Source organism: Neodiprion lecontei, chromosome 1 (assembly GCF_021901455.1).
Source record: "Neodiprion lecontei isolate iyNeoLeco1 chromosome 1, iyNeoLeco1.1, whole genome shotgun sequence".
Lineage (NCBI taxonomy): Eukaryota > Metazoa > Arthropoda > Insecta > Hymenoptera > Diprionidae > Neodiprion > Neodiprion lecontei.
The window spans coordinates 11,013,712-11,034,326 of record NC_060260.1 but is presented as its reverse complement, the minus strand read 5'-3'; the positions used below and the strand labels follow the sequence as shown (position 1 = coordinate 11,034,326).

Sequence of the window (20,615 nt, the reverse complement as noted above, 5' to 3'; positions counted from 1 at the left end):
TCCTCATTTGCACCGTGGTCACTGTGGCTTACTGTTTCGTTGGTTACCTGTCGGGAGCAAAATGTTTTTGTACCGTAGTCAGCGAATGTACTATTTTAGCGATTGCTGGCTGACTATCGATACATCAACCTTTTGTAAGACGGATTAAAAACATCCTGCATGCTAATCAGTATTTTTCTAAGCGAGCTAAGCCTGTGGTTGTACGACAGCTGCAGAGTATTGAAAAATTGAAAATAATTCAAAATATATCATGCAAATTGAATACGTTACGTTTTGCCAGACTTTGAAATGTTATTGATTAAACAATCATTGGAACATGTTTAAGCCTCAGGTGTATCCACCACTTAAACGACGTCATTTGAAAATTCAAACATAGGTAGGTAAATATCTGTAGCTAAACACTACTTGTTTTCGCGAATATCGAGTAAGTGATGGTAACCTGTCGCGATGCTCATTCCACTTTCAGCAACGTGCAAAATTTCTAAATTTGAGTCACTATGGTAGAATAGATCGACTGCAAAAAAAAAGAACGATTCAACTTAAAGTCAAGCATCGTTGCGATCATGAATGAGCCTATCCATACATCTAAGAAATCAAAGATTCGTGTAACAATTGTTACCGCCACGCCACAGGATGGAGGAGTCCCAGGGAAATACCCGTAACCTAACACATGCAAACTCACCAGCGTTGCTGAGTAATGGAGAAGTTACTCGGATGTCTCTGCTTAACTCTGAAAAAGCGAAAAAGCAAGCTCGAATTAATTTAGCAAACTGGTTTTTCAGTTCTCAGATAAATTATTGTTATTGTCTACTTCCATATTTATTCGCCACATGTTAGGAAATGACAAGAGTTAGGCTTCAAATGTACCACAGTGAATTATCAAACAATAATTAAAATAAGTTTTCTCACCTTCTCCAGGTTGCTCCGCACTTTTGCATGTAATGGTAGTAGTTCTTATAGCATCTCAGGTTGCATGGTGGTTGAACACACTTTTCACACTGCAATAAGAATGTAATAAAATGTTACTCGCACAATGTACTCGGATCAGATTTTATGTAACTACAGATTGTCTGTATCACAATAAGTGATTTGCATGATATTTCAGTGATTTCTGATTCATTTATAAATGAACTGCAGAAATAAATACTAGAGGGGTAATAAAATAAGCACGGATATTGAGTAAGTGCCTAAAATTAGTGAACAACTAAAATCATTTACGATCAATAGGGACATGGAAATCAACAATCATATCGAATATGTACCTTTCAGTTCTATTCACTGTATAGCGGGTGGATAAATTTTCAGTTTCTTGACAGAGATCGTTTGTTTGGGTTACGTCACTCAGATCATGGCTACATATGGTCGATAGTGCTACAATGTATAGTGTGCCCCTGTAAACAGATAAGAAATAACATTTTATGAATATTTGTTTCGCAAATTTAACATATAAGGCGGTGAAAATTTACTATTCTATTTGTAAAATATAATGAAGAACTGAATACGAATCAATTTCAATTAACTGACAAATTTCTCAATTTGAAAATAGCCTAAAAGTATAATCAAGAATCATCTTAAATGTCTACCTTTCTTATAGTCTTTCACAAAATTGCGACCTCTTCAGCTTCTGCAGTTTGTTTTCCAACATTGTATTACCAGGGTCACTTAATGAGGATACTTGCCAACTTAGATCATTTCTGCAGTATTTGAACTCTGTAATCAACTAAAACAACAACATTTTGTTAATATTTGATCTAATTCAACGGCCATATACTCAATGTTTAAACACAAGCAATTTTGGTTTTGTGCCAAACTGTGGAAAGTCTCATCGATTATGTCGGATTACATAAACAAGTGAAAAGTGTTTGGAGATTGTTTTATACCTGTCGTTTATATGCAATAAATTCATCAGTTTCGCTAGCGAGTGATGTCTTCCAAGATTCATTGACAGGACCTTTTAATCTAGGTTATCACAAATGCTACTCAACATTGTTGAAGTTCCTTTCTGCAATCAAGTAAGATAACACAATATTTTGTTAGTACTTAATGAACTTTAATAACAATTTGAACAGCACTCAGAATTCCTGATAGTCGTCCTAAACATAATAAGTATCAGGAATCAACAACAGTTGACGATTTAGATTCACTCGAAATTATTACGAAATTGAGGATTCCTCTACAGATCGATCTCCAGAAAAATATTCGGAAACAAATGCAACCGCTTACAATCTTTTGTTACATAGGAAAAAAGGCCAAAATCAACTACGCAATAACATTTATTTAATTTCATTTATTTATTTAATTTCATCCGCAAACCGATATCAGACACATAACTCACACAAAGGTCACCGTCCGCAAGGCCCGTTTTTTCAGAATATTAGAAAGAAAACCGCAACGGAAGATTATCGGAGCATTTTCTTCTCACAAAACGCTTGTGACTAGTCAAAAGTCTGCCCGAGAGCAATTTCAATCTGAATTAATAACCTGTTCAGTAAGCTCCGGGAAGCTAAAATCTAAAAATCTGCAGCTCGATAATCACACTCGATTCCAAGCCCATTCACACTTTTTATGTCGTAGCTGGTTACCTAAACTGACTGAGTTAAGCTTGCTAATGATGCAACTACGCAGTTTACCGAAGGTCGGCCGCACAAACAATAACAAACGACATCCGACGCTGAGAGTTGAGAATCGAATTCGCTAAGACCTGAAGTTGCACGGTAGAATGGAAATTTGAAACAAGAAACTCACCTTCGATGTCGCAGCCTGCTTTTATTTCAGTAACTCGCTTCTTTCGTGGGCCAGACGCTGCATGCCGTTCTTAGATTATTCACAATGAGTTTCGTGGGAATACACTGATAGAATAACGTTACACAGCCTTTTTTTTAACCACAAGGTATCGGTGCTTTGCCATGTTCCGAATATAAAAACCTGCACATGGCAATCTGAAGTTTCGAGTTACGGCTCACGTAGTCTCACTACGACTGCTCGGAAGCGACTGACGTCGCGCTCCGCTCGGAAACGAGTTTCAACCGGTCGGAAACGCTGTGCGAGTAGCACAGAACGCGGTCACATGTTGAAAAACTTGCCGTTGCACGCGGCGTCAAGTGTCAATTGAAATTTTCTAGCTACTTCCGACCAAATAAAATATGCGTTCCGCTGTTTTCTCACCTGCAGCAAACAGCTGAATGCAGCAGCAACATAAATGCTCTGATTGGTCAATGATTCTGGTGTTCTCTTCAGCATCTCTCTTCAAGTAGAAACAAACCTATCTTTCTACAGCAGTTGTTTCTGATGACGAAAACAGTCTTCTATTGTATCACTTCTATGATTGGAGAAATAAATTATACATTTTTCGATTCAAAATCTATTTTCTACGTGGAATTATTAAAATAAATATGCTATTCAAGTGAAATCTCAATATTTTTCGATAAGCTTGTATAAAAAATTATTCCGTTGCTCTGAAACAAAAGACAAGACAATTCCTAAAAAAAAAATACTTTAGCAGACCTCTGACGTGTTTTATAAATAATTTCGACAAGATTCTTCGCTATCACTATACACTCCGCGATTTTTATCCCATTCAATTGATCACTGGCTTGAAAATGAGAAACAAAAAGTATCAAGTCATCGCACAAAAGGCGTATTTAATTTAAAGTTGAGAATTTAGTTGTTGATAATAGAATCGATTGAAATGCTGCAGGCTGAACACATTGAGAGTGCTTTACTTTTTATACACAGTTTACAAAATCGCTAAGCAAAAGACACGATCGATCGATTTGCATTATCAGGGTGGCGACAATTTTGCTTAAGTATAAGTATAATTGCTTAATTTTCCCTGATTTTTCCCGTAAAAAATTTTATATAATATTATATATGATGTATATTTTATATAATATTTAAAAAATGTATAACTGCAAGGAAAAATCCAATTACAATGTTTCTTTTTATAGTAACAAACACAAAAATAATATTTTTTTACCTATAAGATACAACCAAGTTCGTCTTCCAAATCTATGAAGCTGTGCTTGGCAAGCGTAATAATAATATACGCACGCAGAAGTATGCACATTTTGAAAAAAAAAAACTAGAATCCTTCAATTAGTTGAAAAGTTGCGGCCCTTTAAACAAAAAACGAAATTTACACAATTTGTAAGCATGGGTTTTCGTTAAAAAATGAGAACAGCCGTACAGAAGGATAAAATATTTTTATAGCAAAATGAAAAAATACGGGTCTCTATAAATCCGTTGAGGAATGACATACATTTTTACTGAATCGTTTGAATTTTCCGCCCCGACCTTGCTGGGCGATTTGAGATGAACCGGCCCTGAGCCAATATTTGTGCAATAATAATGCTATTATGCTACATATTTCTTGAGCAGGAAAAAGCAGCAGCAGCAGCAGTTTTCCCCTATCACTTTCGGCGCAACGACAAGCCACAAAATCACAAGAAGTCACGACCTATTTCATGAGCAGCGCTGCTGCTGCGTAAAATTACCAAACTGATGCTAGTGAAAACTAGTAAGTTGCTAAATCACTGCTGCTTTTTACTGCTCATGAAATAGCAACCTAAGATATCCTTCCTGCCGTACACTCCATAATTCGCAACAACGATGCGACTTGACGTTCTTATCTTTCAGCTGCTGTTTTCGCAGTGGTTTTCATTAAGTCCATAGTTGTCAGACAACTCTGTTTCGAAAATACACCGCTAGACAGCACTAACAAACTAAATGCGGTCCAAATCCGCTTGGTGACTCGGCATGCGAGACTCACGAGACGACGTAGCTGTCAGTCCGAATCACGAGTCGAGCAATCTGCAGTATCGATACTCGTAGGAAGGAAGCGAAGTAGAGACGGCCAAGTCATCTTGAGCGATCTTCAGTGTCAGCGAGTTCGAGCTTGACATTACGTGCGGACGGTGGATAGGAGTGTTATTCTTTTTCTTTATCGAAATTTCGTGCACATCATAAACACCATTGGCATTGTTTACAATATGAAGACCATATTATTAGCGCTTTGCGCGTTTGTAGCTGGTAAGTTTTCGCCTTCTAACCAACGATCAATTGACAGTCCGTGGACTTTTCTCTTTGTTGACTTGCGACGTAATTACCAATGTTAATGACCCAACTGCGCCAAATGTCGGATTTTCTGATGATTTGGTAACCTCTAGTTGCTGTCCGATGACCTCCAAGTATCCCGAACCTTCGTTTGTAGAATTTTTGCAAGCAAGACAACACGAATGAACAAAATTTAAACTTCACCTTTCACCTTCTCTTATTTACAAAAATAGCCGCCTGACTAGCAGAGTAGATGATTATTTTTGCAATATCTTACAACTCGCTGTTTACTGCTATCACGTACGCTGCTAAAATCCTTTTGGTTTTTATGAATCAGAATCCAAAATGTAGAAAAATATTTCAGTAATCGAGATGTAGCCAAGCGAATCACTCATATTTCAGAGATTAGTCACATGTAGTGGGGACATACGATTTATTGATCATTAATGTCGGATGAGTCAAATCTACCAGGATGTTGCAGTTTAGCAGTGATTAATGCCATTTCCTAGTAACACCTAAATTATGTATTTTCATAATTTTACCACACTGACGAATTTATGGGTTGTGAAGAAAATAACCACCACCAACTTCAGGTTAAACATCGTCACATTTGCTTTGAATTTCAGTTGCTACAGCTAGAGTGGTGATCAGTACTGGAGGAAATGATAAAACGCATCTTCTAGGTTCTAAAGCCTGTACCTGGGGTCCATCATACTGGTGTCAAAACTTGACGTGAGTATGATAGATTCGTTCGAGAAGCTTTCATGTTCCCATCTTTTTTCCCTCACTCGACTCTCCTCCTACCTCAAGGTTTCACAATGTTTTATCCATTGCTTTTATGCCGGCGTAGCGATGTGTGAGACTAAAGGTCTCTAGATAGTGATATTTTCTAACCACATGCATGCATACTATCAGTGCAACATTCTGTGTAGCTTCTCTCCCCTTACTTATTCCACTCTTTATATCATCAGCATTTCGTCACCTCAGAATGTGTTCCAAAACATAACAATACGCTACAGTTCAGCTCACGCATCAAGCCAGAATTATCGTCAACAGACTCACAATCAAGAGCTGCTTTAACGTTATTGGGTACTAACGTGGCAGTTGCCTTCTGAAGTTAGTCATAGCTGAACCATTGCCCTCCTCATGTTATACAAGCCTTTGTGTTCGTTATCAGAAGACAGTATGGATGTTGGTGGTTTACTGATAAAAGAGTTTTGATGTCTCGATTCTTAATGATGAATAATAGCCTCGTTTTGGATAAAAAATCAGAAGAGCTGAAAGGGGAAAAGAAGGGACCTGCAAAATCTGATGTATAAAATTCGTAAACAATAGCCATATATTCTGGGCTAATTATATTTCAATGCTTCTTTCTACCGCATTCTTGTTCTCACTCCAAGTTTTCAACATATGATAACACCCGTTGAATAGGTTACATACTTTGTGTGACTGTTAATATTTCATTTATACTCAAGTTCATTTGTGAGTTGCAAAATAAAGTTGTCTGTCAATCTGTGCATGTATTATAAATAGCTACCTGCTACTTGGTTGCTTCAAACACTACACACAGCAAACCCCGTGTTTATATAGTACTTCGAGAAGTTGTAATGGATTTGTTTACAGTATGAGTTACAAAAGGTCATAGAGAGAGTTGGTGTTTGCTACATTATTTCTGGCCCAGTTAATTAATATGGGCACAGTAAGAAATAATTTCAATGTTCTATGTGGTTTGAATTTGAAAAATATTGAGGTTCTGATTTATATTGTAGTATAGTAACTGATCATATGACACAGAAAATAATTGAAATCGTATTGCATTTGTTTGTGCATTTTGAACTTATGCTACTGAACTACATAAAATTGAAACCTTTTAAACAGTACTGCAGCAGGATGCAAAGCAACAAAGCACTGTATCAAGTCAAAGTGGGAAAACATGGAAGTGGAATATGACAAAGACAGTGTATGCGATATTTGTAAGGATATGGTAAAGCAAGCTAGGGATCAACTAGAAAGCAATCAAACTCAGGAAGACCTGAAGGCCGTGTTCGAGGGTAGTTGTGCTCTCATGCAAATAAAGATTATAGTCAAGGAGTGCGACGAACTAGTAGATCAATTCATACCGGAGCTAGTCGAGACTTTGGCGTCTCAAATGGACCCTTCTGTGGTATGCTCAGTCTCCGGACTCTGCAATTCAGCACGCATTGACAATCTGCTCCGTGAATATCAAGAAAAAATGACCGAGGTATGAATCTGCATTTCTTACACTTACATGATGATTACTTTGAACCACCTGAATACGCATCTCAAGAAATACACAGAATTGTGTCAGTTTTCTACCCACTCTGCTCTGCCACTGTCTAAATATGTTCAACCAATCGCTTACAGGATGATGAAATTGTTCCAAAGTCTTTATTCAACGATGAACTAGAACCTGATGAGTGTTCGAAATGTTACACTATAGCAACGCATCTAGAACACAAGTTGGAGGGAATGTCGCGTGATCAGATTCTGGAAAATATGCTAAATACATGTGGGCAATTTAGCTCCTTCTCTGATGCTTGTTCTTCCATTGTGCTCACATACTTCGAATCCATATATGAGCGATTGTCAACTGAATTCAAAGCAGAAAACATTTGTCACCTTTCTGGCCAATGTAGTTCGAGATTCCATAATCATGAAGAAATAGACGGCGAGGTAAAATATTTTCTAATACTAAAGAGATCAATATTCTAAAATGTGTATCTGTTCTATGAATAATGTAAACTATCAGCAGAATAAACAAAGAGTCATTTGGTATTTACAGATAATAGAGGTTGAAGTCCGGCCCCTATCTAGTGTCGGTATGGTTGATGTTAGTGACGAACTTCCATGCAAGCTTTGTAAACAACTAGTAGGTCACTTGCAGGATCTCTTAGTTGCCAATACCACAGAATTAGAATTCCAAAAAGTTCTTGAAGGGCTCTGTAAACAGACCAAGTCCTTCGCATTTGAGGTATACCCTTAGTTTCCATTTTATGTAAATTGTTAACGTATATCGATTTAACTTCAAGTAGACTTTTCTTTATTTTTACAAATCTTTTCACCAATAGTCGGTGAAAAAAATTGCTATAGATAAAATACATGAAAGTAGATGGTTATTGAAATAATTTCCTCAAGGATTTCTGTAATATTTCTTATCCTAATTCTGACTCATTGAGTATTGTACGATTTTATAGTGCACTGCGATTGTTGACGAATATTATCCACAAATATATTCATTTTTGACGCATGAACTAGACGGAAATTCAGTATGTCAAATAATGGGTGTGTGCCCAAGACCAAGTGATTCTGTGTATGTAAGTATTTATCCAAGCAATAGATTTTACACACAATTAAAAATACACGTTCTTAAAGCTTTGGCGTCATTCCACTGAATTAATGTGTAAAGAAAAAAAAAAAAACGATTCCAAATATGATTTCGTCTATCAGAATGGACCGATATGGCCTCTTCTACCTGAAAAACCTGCAGCTATTGGTGTAAGAATAATGAACGAAAAGAAGCACAATCTTGGGGAGAACAAAGCTGGAATCAGAAAGCATAATTTGGGAGAAAATGGATCTGGACTGAGAAAGCAGGAACCCAAGTCGGAAGCTGAGGAAATGCAATTACCACTAGAAAGGATGCAAGTTTCTTCACTGGCGTTCCCTGTTGCAGGCGGTGGTAATGAGCAAACCTGTGCGTTATGCGAGTATGTCTTGCATTACTTGCAACAAGTAATCACCAATCCTACTACCGAGGTTCGTTAAGTTAATGTTCAAAGTATGTTGCCTATCTATTTATTGTGGTGAAAACAATGCCCTACACTGATCGTTCAAGTAACTCAAGCAGAACTTTTAACCTGATTTCAATAGGAGAAAGTAAAAGAAGAAATTGAAAAAGTATGTAGTAAATTACCGAAGACTGTACAGGGCGATTGTAACCAATTCGTTGATGTCTATGGAGATGCCATCGTAGCGATCCTTGCCCATGAAATTGATCCTTCTGTGGTTAGTAACAAAACCGTTTTTCAATACATTTCTGTGCGAGTAAATTGATGTCTATCAACTATCCTACAGCTCTGCCCAAGTCTGCATCTGTGTCCAACTGAGGAACTGGTCAATGCCTGGGAGTCAATTCCTAAAGATATGGTAATTGTAAGTGAGGTCGAAGAAAAACCCAGTTGTCCGTTGTGTCTCCTTGCTATCACACAGTTGTACAAAGTTGTAGAGAATAATAGGACAGAGGTAAGCAGCAATTGGATATTTATTTTCACGTTTCATACGTACTAACTGTGTACTCAAAAAATTGCCAGATCCGTTTTATCTTTACCATCGATTAAGATTAAGCAAGTAATTCTGTAAGATTTAAAAGTTTGACACAAGTGCTTGGATGCTAAAAGAAAAACAACATCCATGTTTTCATTTTCTCATTTGAATAATTATCTAAATCATTAATAGGCAAGCATAGAGGCTGCATTGGACAAACTATGCATTCACCTTCCGAGGAACCTCAAAGGAGAGTGTTTAGAATTGGTAAAGGTGTACAGCAAAGAACTAGTTGATCTTTTAATAGCAGATCTCACCCCGCAAGAAGTCTGTGTATACATAAAATTGTGTGAAGCAACACAGAGCCCTGTTCCATTCATTGAGAATTCCTTCCCTACAGACAAAAATGGAGAAATCAGTGAGTTGATTCACTACATTTCCAATATTTTATCAATCGAACTCTTACAGGTAGTTTACAAGTTCATTAAAAAATTATATTTGACTAAATGTAGTAACAAATGAGATCCCGGACTTTCCGCTCTACCCGGTAGCAAAACAAGAAGTCAGCTCTGATGCAGAATGTGTGGTTTGCGAGTTTATAATGAAGCACCTAGAAGAATCTATGAAGTCTAAGAGTAGCAGAGACGAAGTTGAGAAAATTGTGCATGGAGTGTGCCACGTCTTACCGAAGACTGTTAAAAGTCAATGTGACGATTTTGTAAACAAGTATGCTGATTTAGTCATTGATATGCTTGTGGCTGAGGTCAATCCCAGGGACATTTGTCAGGCAATCTCCCTCTGTGGACAACAGATTGAGCAAATGCAAGGTACGATATTAGAAATATTGGAATCTGTAAAATATTTCGTTAAAGAAGTTGCGTGGTGAAGTGAATTTCATAAAATAAAAGTAAAGTCTGCACTGTGCAGATTCGCTAAAAGTAAAGTTGTATTCAATTTTTACCTTCAGTGGATTGTTTAAAATTAAAATTCAATCTTAACTTAACTTAACGCTACTATTATTTCAGAATCTATATCCGAATGTGCTTTGTGCCAATCTGTAATATCCACAATCGAAAAAGAGTTGAAGGACCCAGAAGTGGATCATGACATTGAAATTATCGTGTCTAAAGTTTGCAAGTATATACCGTCTGGAAAACAAAAGAAGGTCTGTAAAATGCTGCCAGCAGTCGAAAACTTTATTTCTGTGCACAGTTATTGATATAAGTATTTACTCATCGTATTATTTGTTCGATTTCTCTTCTGTGTAGTGCGAGACGATGATCGAAGTATACGGCCACAGCATAATCAACCTTCTATTGTCGTTCGTTGACACAAAAAAAATCTGCACTAAACTTGCACTCTGTTCAGACCAGGATTACCTAGCAATGTCAGCAGCCAGCTCAAGATTGAGACGTTTCACTAATCTTCCTAACCCTAACCTCGCTCAAAAACGGTGTACATGGGGAACAGCATATTGGTGTTTGTCCGACGACAATGCCGCCGCATGCAATGTAAGAAAATAAGGGTTAATCTGGAATCGCTCTATTACGTTATTCAACTGATCTTATTGTCACACTAAAAGGCAAACAGTATGTTTTAAATAAGTTCACGTAGGTATATACTACATCGCAGTAACCACAGAAATCCTGAAATAAATCAACGTCATTCTGTTACAGGTTGTCGATCATTGCAGGGAGAAAGTCTGGAAAGCAAATTCAGCGCCATCAGTTTAAAAATTCAATTTAAAATTTAATAAATTTAATTAAGGTAACTAAAGAGCATCAAGGTATTCGATACTCTACTATAAATAACATTGATCGAATAACACGTAAAAAAAATATGAAAAACTAATTAATAATAATCAGCAAAGCACTCTTGAGAAAGATACCTGGCATACTATAGTCTGTAACATTTGAACTGTTGAGATTGACACTACAACTGACAGCCTTTTGTTTTTCAAAATGGCAACACTGAAATATTCCTTTATTGAAACAATTCTCCTATAGTCTAGCCAGTATCTTTTATCGTATTGTAATGTTACAGTAAATTTATTAATATAATATAGCTGTCTGATGTTTAACTTTTTTATGCATTTTAATTAGTCTGTCAATTTTTCAACAGCGCAAGAACGAAAATAAATTTTCTGACTAAATTTAACTGTGATAATAAGGAAAATAAAATGAAGTTGTTAAGAACCCGCTAATTACATCGGAACGTGTAGGTTCCGTTCCACATTTAGTCGGCCAACGAATAAATTATTGCGAGTTATAAAACTGATCTTATTGTCAAGTCGTTTGTGTAATTACAACGTCCAATTTCAAATTGAATCAGAGAAGTACAAACGTAACAAGAAATGTTGAAGGTATTACGGGAAAGTATGTAAGTTTCCCAAGATTTGACTGATTCATTATATAAATGTGCCATTGTACAAATATAATATTTGAAATACTATTCTAAGAAAAAAAGTAAAAAATTTCCGTAGTAGAATATCGTAAAATTCATTTATTACTAATTTCTACATTCTCAGCTTGCCATAATTGTAGAAAAATTTCACATAACTTCACTGAAATACGAGTTCTCATAAATCGTTTGAACTTTTGAATAATGGTAACGCTGTAATATTTAATGTGAATGTCGCCATAACTATTCAGAATACGTCGGGATAATTTTCGATTAACGCCAATTCTAATCTGACTTCGGAAGATTTTCGAATTAATAAGTTGCAGAAGTCTTATCGTTAGTTACAATACGGTCAAAAACGCGAAAAGGGGGGGGCAACTACGGTTTTACAGTTTGTTACAGAGTGGTGAAATCGTGAATGGGACATTTCATTTCGAGCCTAGCAAACGGACATTTCATCTTGTCGATGGTTTCGTACAATTCTTTCGGTTTCAGAACAAGTTTGAAATCGCCATGAAGTTCCTTAGACTTGTCACGCGGTAATCTGAGTGTCGTAAACCCATATTTTGGCGGTTCGTAAACACCCGTTGTCACTCGAATGGATGTATCCCAACTGCATGGGGCCGTGCAACGAGTGACTGTTCTGAACGGCAATTTAGTGCCGAATTTTCCAGACTCCGATTGCATCCGAAGTCTTTGAACATTTTTCAAACACCTTTCTTGCTCCTCATAAGATATGCCTACGAGTATCAGAGGTTTTTAGTACTTGTGAAACAGAGGTCTTCAAATAAAGCTGAACACACTCGCCTCTGCGAATGGAGCCGTTGCCAAGTTCCAAGCTTCGCTCCAAGTCCCGAATTTCTTTTTCGCACCGTTCAAAATACGTCCCTTCAAACAGCAGAGGCTGCGCATCCGGTGGTCGGACACTGCACTTTTTTAGACGCCGCTTCTCCACGTAGAGGGTATACTCCAGGCTTCGCATCATTTTCTCAATCATTGTGAACCTCGTTTTGTCAATGCGCGCTAGGACACCTGGCTGAGACTCGGTACTCAGAAGATGGTGCAGCTTGAAGAGAATGAACAGGATCCAAAGCATGGATTCACGCTCCATGAGTTTCCTCATGTACGCCGATTCTGAATCGCGAAACCTAAGGAGAAACAGTTCTTGGCTGTATAATCGCGGATACTTTTGGGAAATCATTTTCATTCGTAACCCGGGACTCGATGCTTTATTGGTCAGAAGACTCATCGTTATACTCTTTCATCCTCGTCGACGTCTCAGTGTTCTTGTCATAGACCGACTGTAACCATCGGCGATACTTTGGAAAACTAACGCCGTTTTTGCGAGCTTTGTGACCACGCCAAAGTGCTTGAATCTTCGTAGCACACCGGTGATAATGCTCCCACCACATTTTCGTCACCTGATCCATGAGATGAGATCTCGCGAATTCGCGTGCCATAAAACCTCGCCAGTGCCGCTGTATCGTTGTCGCTGATTGATCCAACATTCTTAAGTGATTCCGAGTAATAAAGCCACGACACCAGGCCTTAAAAAAAATAATGACTGTTATCATGCGCCGTCGCATAATTGAATATTACCCTGGTGTAAATGATTTTTACGATTTTCTACGAATGTTTAGAGAAATTGGAACATTTCATACAACTTTGTATAAAAATCACTTTCGAACAAAATTTTAAATCTGCATAATTTCTCATAAAATCTTCTAGATTTTCATGAAAATTTATATTTTTTCAATAAAAAATTTATACGACACAATTTTGAAAGAAAATTGACAATTCATTATGAAAAACTGCATGCACATTTACAATTTTGTACCAAATAATATGAAATGTCTCAATTTCGGTAAAAATTCGTGATCCCAGAAATTTCGACTAGGGTATAACGACATTTTAATGATCGTGTTATGAGCTGACTTGAATCTTACGAGCCGCGATGAATTCATGCGCACGTTCTAATTCCGAAACGTCATCTCGCTGTTTGATTTCCCGATAAAGCTCTATTTTGCTTGTCAAAAAACATCGAGTTGAAACCATTTTCGTGGGAGATGAGAGCTTAGAGAAATAATAAGTTGTACGTAGAAAATCCAGTCAAGGTTGCTGTAACCTTCAAAAACCTTGCAAGCTTGATATAGTGAAATTTATTGATAAATTGGCTGGATTCGTTTCTGTTCTGTCTTTCTTATAGCGAGTGGCATACTAAATTCTCAGTATCATTTGTTTTGACACGATAGCCTAACCAAGTATACCAAAGATAATTCACAAAACGAGATCCAGAATCATTATAATCATTACGCACGGCATAGATCATGTTGGGCTATTTGTAAATAGCGCTCCTTCGGAAGCTCGCAATACCACGGATGCGAATGAGTAATTTCACTTTTCACATTTCCCATTATCCGAGCATTCTGACTAGTTTGTAAAATTTAATCAACCAATGAACCTGGACGGTGCAAAATATGAAAAGTGAAATTACACAATCTCGTCCCTAGATCGAAGAATGGTCTTTAAATCCCGTAGTGACAAAGAACAGTGAAAGCTTATTTGTACGGAATGACAAACATTGTATAGTATAGTATAGTACTGAGAATAAGTACTTGATACGCGTGTTTTCTAAGCAATTTGCACTTTTGCAAAGATTTTGGCGAGTGGTGAAAAGAGGCGAATGTTTTTAGCGCTGAGAATTTAATAGTCTTATTTTTATCCGGAAACTTCAGAGTATTGGTTAACTTCCGATATTTTGCGGAAGGTTTTGAAAATCTGGATCGCATAACGAACCGGCGAAAATTCTTAGCAATTAGGCTTCCAAATTGTCGACGGTTAATATTTATCGTAGTCTTGATTGTAAATGGTTCATAAAGGAAATTATTGGCTTACACACGTTTTGTATAGTGTGATAAAACTAGTAAAGTGTATGGTCAATACCTAGTATTCCAAAAGTCGTTTGGATTACTGCATTGGCCAAATCTGAAAACGGATATATACTCGTAATATAGGCTATAATGATCGATGCTGCGGTACAACTGTATAAACGGTATCTTTTCCTAACACAGGTGGACAAAAGTATTTTGCCTATTTGCGAGTAGCTTCAAAAAATATTTAAATCGCTCTTTGAATCTCACCGTAAGCTTTCTTAAATAACAGGAACCTCGTGTTCAGTCAGATTTTCAAACACAAAACTAATCTCATTTGGGTGTAAAAAATTAAAAACAGAGTTCGAAAGTTTATAACATTGAAAACTAATATCTAAATTTGGAAATTTTCAATTTATTAGCCAATTTATCAAGTTCATGAAATCTACAACAAATCATGCTTTCTACGAATTTACTATTGCGATTTCGTATAAAGCATACCATTTCTTTATTTGGGTGTCAAATATGAAAATGAATTTTAGCGTTTTTGTTCAGAATTGCATACTGAATCGCACCGTGTGAAGCCCTTTTTCACGTTCGCGATACGTAGACTTAAATATTTCGAGATATATATACCATGTATACATATAAGTCAACGTCGAAATCGATCAGGGCACCCCTGTGAGAAGTCTTTTTCACGAGGAAAACACGCTGGTAATATGAGGTTCGCTTTCGTTCGGAATTTTTGGCTCCTATTGTTTGGGAGGATCTTTATACCTACGTTATCTGGCTCATAAACGGTGATCTGGGATCAGTCCGAAGTTTCCGAGACAATAAGTTTTCCCCACTAATATACGGTGTTGACGGTCTGATGACGTCACTACTACCATCAGCGCCGTCTGGGAGAGGTTACATCGTGGCTAGATCCATGGCTGGAAAACCTATTCTCCTTAAACTATAACACGTTGATTTCGGTCGTTTCATCCATTTCATTTGAGACGCCGCGCCGTAACGTACGCATCGTAGAGCTGACCCTGAACTTCACATCGAAAATTGCCAAGTAGCCACGCAGTCAGGTAAGTGTAGCATCCAACTGTTCAATTTAAACTTTAAGTATAGTAGAATTGTTAGCATAATTGAGGTCAGTTAAGATATTTGTAATGAATTTATGCTTGCTCACTAAACTTTTAATTAAATCTTTTAATTTATACGTAAAAAATTAAAAGAATATTAAAAAAATATTAAAAAGTTGGTATATTTTTTCACTCTACAAAGAGAGCGATTATAATTATTTATCATGCATTCGTATTTCATTGCAGCAACATTTAAATTATTATTATTCCAACAAAAATTAAGTTTGTTCAAAAAAAAATTCTAACTCAGCTATATAGATTAAACTGTAAGCAATTGAATTGTGCTATCTGATTTCATTACTTAAGGGGTTACCCTACTGTGACGACTGACGAACGGCTAAACAGGCTAATTTTTAGGAATTAATTTTGGAAAAACTGCTGATGCACTATTAATAATTTTTTCGTATCAATTCATGTGTATGTTAAAAGTGTGTTTATTATATAATAATATTTTTAAAGTATAAAAGTTTAATACATAATTTGATAAAGATATGTCTCTTCGCGCGTTTCTACGGTTTTCGTCCGCGATTAATCTGCAGTGTACATGATATCGAATATCGTAAGCATAGGTGATTCGACACAAAAATAAAAAAAATATGGCCGTTAATTACATTGTATTCGCTTTTGACTGACAGAGCTTTTTTTCTTTTTTCTTTTTGCCGACAAAAAAGGAATTCCTGAATTTTTTTCGACATTTTTGGCTCAATAATACGATGCATTTTTATTTTTTTGAAAATGTATATCAAATTTCAAGTCGATTCATCGATTACAACGATTTACAAATTTTTGATGCGGATTTCACGACCTACTGCAAGTACGCGACACGAATACTACGAATATACTATTTCAATTTCGTAGAACCTGTGACATCATTTTATTTGTAAAATGCGTTGGAGTGTTTTTGTTGTGAATTGTATGTAGAATGGGGCTGTTAACGAAATCGACCAGGGCACCTCCGGAAAAGTCGATCTTGATCGACTTGAAGCAAGAAGGAAGTGAAACTATTTTCAACGAAAATTCGATTTTCGATTAAAGTCAGAGTCAACTTTACCAATCCCCTACACGGATACTTGTTGGTCATTCGCTGCCGCGGATCTTGATTAAGTCCTACAATTAACTGTTCAAACTATTCTTTAAAAGAAAAAAATAATAGTAGATTGTGTACCAAGGAGGCAAAGTAGGTCTTTTTACTTTGACTCTGTAGTGCACATGTATATACTTTATGTAACATAAGTGTAGTTCACCATTTTTCTTTTTTTTTCTTTAAGCTACGTACAAAAAAGAGCACTTTTAAGTACTAGGACGCAAAAGTGCATTTTTACATATTCCTATGCTCTTTTTCTTTACCATCGCGTAAATGATCGATTCACATTTATGGAACACAGGGAACTGAAACGCATAAACCATACTGTGTTACATGAACAATTTTGTAGTGATAATTTCACAGTAGGACAACCCTTTCATAATGTATTAGCTGTAATTGGGAACGATTAAGTTTGATCACAAACCTTAATAAGGTCTTGCAGAGTAAATGAAACTTTGTAAGCTATCTAAAAGCACAGAATGGTGAATTTGAGACGACATATTGCGCTGTAAATGTATATGATTTTTTTATAATTAGATCTCACGATAGATGAAAACTTGAGTTTCCAATCGAGCTTGACCTACCTAAACTTCAGATACACGATTAATATTATTCTTCATGTCACATGTTCTATAGCAGCTCAGTTCAGTAATAATTTATTATCTATATAATCAGAATTCATTCAACTTAATTCGCTACACTTAAAACTGTATGTCTTCAGGTGGAAATATAATATCGAATAGTAACATCAGAGAGAAACTGCAGTACTCTGAAGCTTGAAAAGAATTCAGCAGCATGGCAGATTATGTGATAAGTGATGCAAGTCAGGATGAGAAAGATCTGATCTCAAAAGATGGCCTTTCAGCAACTCAACTCCTGTCAAGTGGAAACGGATTAACATATAATGACTTTATTATTCTCCCAGGGTACATAGATTTCACTGCTAATGTGGTTGACCTTTCTTCGCCGCTTACCAAAAAGATCATCCTAAAACTACCCCTGGTCTCGTCTCCGATGGACACGGTTACTGAATCCGAGATGGCGATTGCTATGGCTCTGTCTGGAGGAATTGGTATAATCCACAACAACTGCACTGCAGAGTATCAGGCGAATGAAGTTCAGAAAGTGAAAAAATACGAACATGGATTTATTAGAGATCCGGTTGTCTTATCGCCAAACCACACTGTTCTCGATGTTCGCAATGTGAAAACTAAGCACGGTTTTTGCGGCATCCCGATAACAGAGAATGGAAAACTAGGAGGAAGGCTTGTGGGTATTGTAACATCTAGGGATATTGACTTCCTTGAGGACACATCGAGCCAACAGAATCTCAAGCTAGAAAATGTGATGACTAGATTAAACAATTTGATAACTGGGGCCTTTGGAGTGACGTTAAAAGAAGCTAATTCCATTCTAGAAAAATCAAAGAAGGGTAAACTCCCAATAGTGAATAATAACGGTGAACTTGTTGCTCTGATGGCTAGGACGGACTTGAAAAAAAATCGAAGCTACCCGAATGCCAGCAAGGATGAAAACAAACAGCTCCTGGTTGGTGCAGCAATTGGAACCCGTGAGGAAGACAAGGATAGGCTGCGACTGCTGGCAGCTTCGAAAGTCGATGTCATCGTCCTAGACTCGTCTCAAGGGAATTCTCAGTACCAAATGAACATGATTAAATACATCAAGTCCAAGTATCCAGAGGTGCAAGTAATCGCAGGTAATATTGTCACAAGGATGCAAGCAAGAAACCTCATACGAGCTGGGGCAGACGGTCTTAGAGTCGGGATGGGATCAGGATCCAGTTGTATAACTCAAGAAGTAACAGCAGTTGGTAGGGCTCAGGCCACGGCCGTTTACAGTGTCTCAGATTACGCTAGAAATTTCGGAGTCCCAGTGATAGCTGATGGTGGTATACAGACTATTGGGCACATAATCAAAGCGTTGAGTTTGGGTGCGAGTACTGTGATGATGGGATCGCTGCTTGCGGGAACATCAGAGGCCCCAGGAGAGTATTTCTTTAGTGATGGAGTACGTTTGAAGAAATACAGAGGAATGGGGTCGCTGGATGCTATGAACCGAAAAGATGCAAGTGGTTCGGCAATGGATCGATATTTTCATAATGAAATGGATAAGCTGAAGGTGGCGCAGGGGGTCAGCGGGTCAATAGTCGACAAGGGTACAGTCCTCAAATTTTTACCATACCTTCAATGTGGCATTCGGCATGGATGCCACGACATTGGCGCCAAATCCGTATCCACCTTGCACCATATGATACACAGTGAGGAGGTTAAATTTGAAAGGAGAACTCAGTCGGCACAGTTGGAGGGAAATGTACATAGCTTATTTTCACATGAAAAGAGATTGTATTGATTTATTAGTAATAGCAACTTTGGTTCTCAAAACGATTATTGTCTTTTGAATATATAACCAAATGGTTGAGTGAGCCTGACAATTATGTCAATTATGAGTCTGCTACTTGTAAAAACGTCAGAGGTTTCATTGTCAACCAAAAATGCCTACAGTAACAGACTACGTTTGAAAAAGTTCAAAAAGGCGGAATCCCTGGACAGTATAAACTAGGATGAAGCGAGATGCTTACAGTGATGGGTCAATTCTTTCGGCGCATGATATGCTGTGAATTCTCTCGAAACAGACCCTGCCAAGCCAAATGGTTGCTGTGTGTGCCAACGCGTATCCAATTTTTATATGAGCAAAGCATAATAGAGAAAGACTGCCAACCAAAAGTTCTGTATGTGTTTTGCAAGGACTGCATGACTCGGGAGTCCGGAGGACACTGCAATTCTCAGAAGAATAAAAAACTTGTGCATAAGACAACCCATAGTATCGTCAGAAGATATAAGAATATAACAGAAATCTGATGATTGTATATTTACGAGTAAGTTTGAGAATTCATCTGAGAATTGCAGTGTCCTCCGGACTCCCAAGTCATATATATATATATGATAATTCGTTGAAGTTTATCATAAACACCTACATAGTATATATATATATATATATATATATATATATATATATATATATATATATATATATATATATATATATATATATCTATACTATGTAGGTGTTTATGATAAACTTCAAACGAATTCTGCATGCCAAAACAGTTTTGATTTATTTGTTATATGCGCAATTGGTAGGTCTTTAATATTTTGTTAAAACATTTTCTGTGTATTGATTGTTTAAAATTGAATTCCATATTATACAGAAAATTACGATACTATAAAATGACAGTTATACTATATACTATAATTTTTGTAAATAAATAATGAAATTTTTTAATCTCATTTTTTTGCCTGTCCTTATTTGACTATGATGAATAAGAATTCTCGACCTCGTATGTAATCTATTATAGAGTCTTGGTGATCGGTCAATTAAGAAAACGTATTTTCAGTTAACGTTTCGACTCGGATATGGGCCCTCCTCAGAACGATTTATTTAAAAACTGTCAAAAATAACAAAAAGAATTTTATAATATAAATAATGGTACTAGAAGTAATCGGACATAATATTGTAGATGTAATACTCTTAGAGCTATTAAATATTGTTGATAGTGAGAACCTTATGATTAATTGAGAAAAGGATGTTTTTTAGTGTTATTTACCTTTTGAATTAAGTAAGTGGACTAAGATGTAGTCGAATTCACAATTACAATTGGTGGAAACAGCGTTCTTTTGAGTGACGGTAGACTATGTCAATCTTCAAGTTATTTTATATGTTGGAGTTAAAAGTTGGTAGTCATTAATTAAAAAGATTAAAGAACTATGTTTC

At 36.7% G+C, this 20,615-nt stretch overlaps 3 protein-coding genes and 2 long non-coding RNA genes across 6 annotated transcripts; 2 read left to right on the top strand and 3 right to left on the bottom strand.

Moving 5' to 3' along the window:
- Positions 1 to 589: 589 nt before the first annotated feature.
- On the bottom strand, positions 590 to 1,380 carry LOC124295030. The gene is made up of 3 exons (XR_006904934.1): positions 1,263 to 1,380; positions 910 to 998; positions 590 to 730 (listed from the first exon to the last, which is right to left on the bottom strand). It is a non-coding gene; the product is annotated as an uncharacterized LOC124295030 (long non-coding RNA).
- A 286-nt stretch (positions 1,381 to 1,666) lies between these two features.
- LOC124295038 lies at positions 1,667 to 2,863 on the bottom strand. The gene is made up of 3 exons (XR_006904938.1): positions 2,746 to 2,863; positions 1,881 to 2,002; positions 1,667 to 1,720 (listed from the first exon to the last, which is right to left on the bottom strand). It is a non-coding gene; the product is annotated as an uncharacterized LOC124295038 (long non-coding RNA).
- Positions 2,864 to 4,788: 1,925 nt separating this feature from the next.
- LOC107217034 (prosaposin) lies at positions 4,789 to 11,613 on the top strand. The gene is made up of 14 exons (XM_015654392.2): positions 4,789 to 5,028; positions 5,679 to 5,784; positions 6,931 to 7,294; positions 7,438 to 7,746; positions 7,856 to 8,044; positions 8,268 to 8,387; positions 8,521 to 8,829; positions 8,944 to 9,078; positions 9,148 to 9,315; positions 9,529 to 9,754; positions 9,849 to 10,163; positions 10,362 to 10,501; positions 10,605 to 10,847; positions 11,013 to 11,613. Exons 1-14 carry the CDS (start codon positions 4,989 to 4,991, stop codon positions 11,067 to 11,069), a joined length of 2,721 nt encoding a protein of 906 aa, XP_015509878.2. The 5' UTR covers positions 4,789 to 4,988; the 3' UTR covers positions 11,070 to 11,613.
- A 264-nt stretch (positions 11,614 to 11,877) lies between these two features.
- On the bottom strand, positions 11,878 to 13,353 carry LOC124294996 (spermatogenesis-associated protein 17-like). Its single transcript, XM_046742891.1, has 2 exons — positions 12,994 to 13,353; positions 11,878 to 12,884 (listed from the first exon to the last, which is right to left on the bottom strand). The coding sequence occupies exons 1-2, from the start codon at positions 13,320 to 13,322 to the stop codon at positions 12,464 to 12,466; spliced, it is 750 nt and encodes a 249-aa protein (XP_046598847.1). The 5' UTR covers positions 13,323 to 13,353; the 3' UTR covers positions 11,878 to 12,463.
- Positions 13,354 to 15,275: 1,922 nt separating this feature from the next.
- On the top strand, positions 15,276 to 20,062 carry LOC107217035 (inosine-5'-monophosphate dehydrogenase-like). Of its 2 annotated transcripts, none has more exons than XM_015654393.2 (2): positions 15,276 to 15,682; positions 17,545 to 20,062. In XM_015654393.2, exon 2 carries the CDS (start codon positions 17,619 to 17,621, stop codon positions 19,191 to 19,193), a length of 1,575 nt encoding a protein of 524 aa, XP_015509879.2. In that variant the 5' UTR covers positions 15,276 to 15,682; positions 17,545 to 17,618; the 3' UTR covers positions 19,194 to 20,062. The 2 variants fall into 2 exon arrangements, with proteins under 2 accessions (XP_015509879.2, XP_046597508.1); XM_046741552.1 differs by lacking the exon at positions 15,276 to 15,682 and adding an exon at positions 16,742 to 16,916.
- The last annotated feature ends 553 nt before the right edge of the window (positions 20,063 to 20,615 follow it).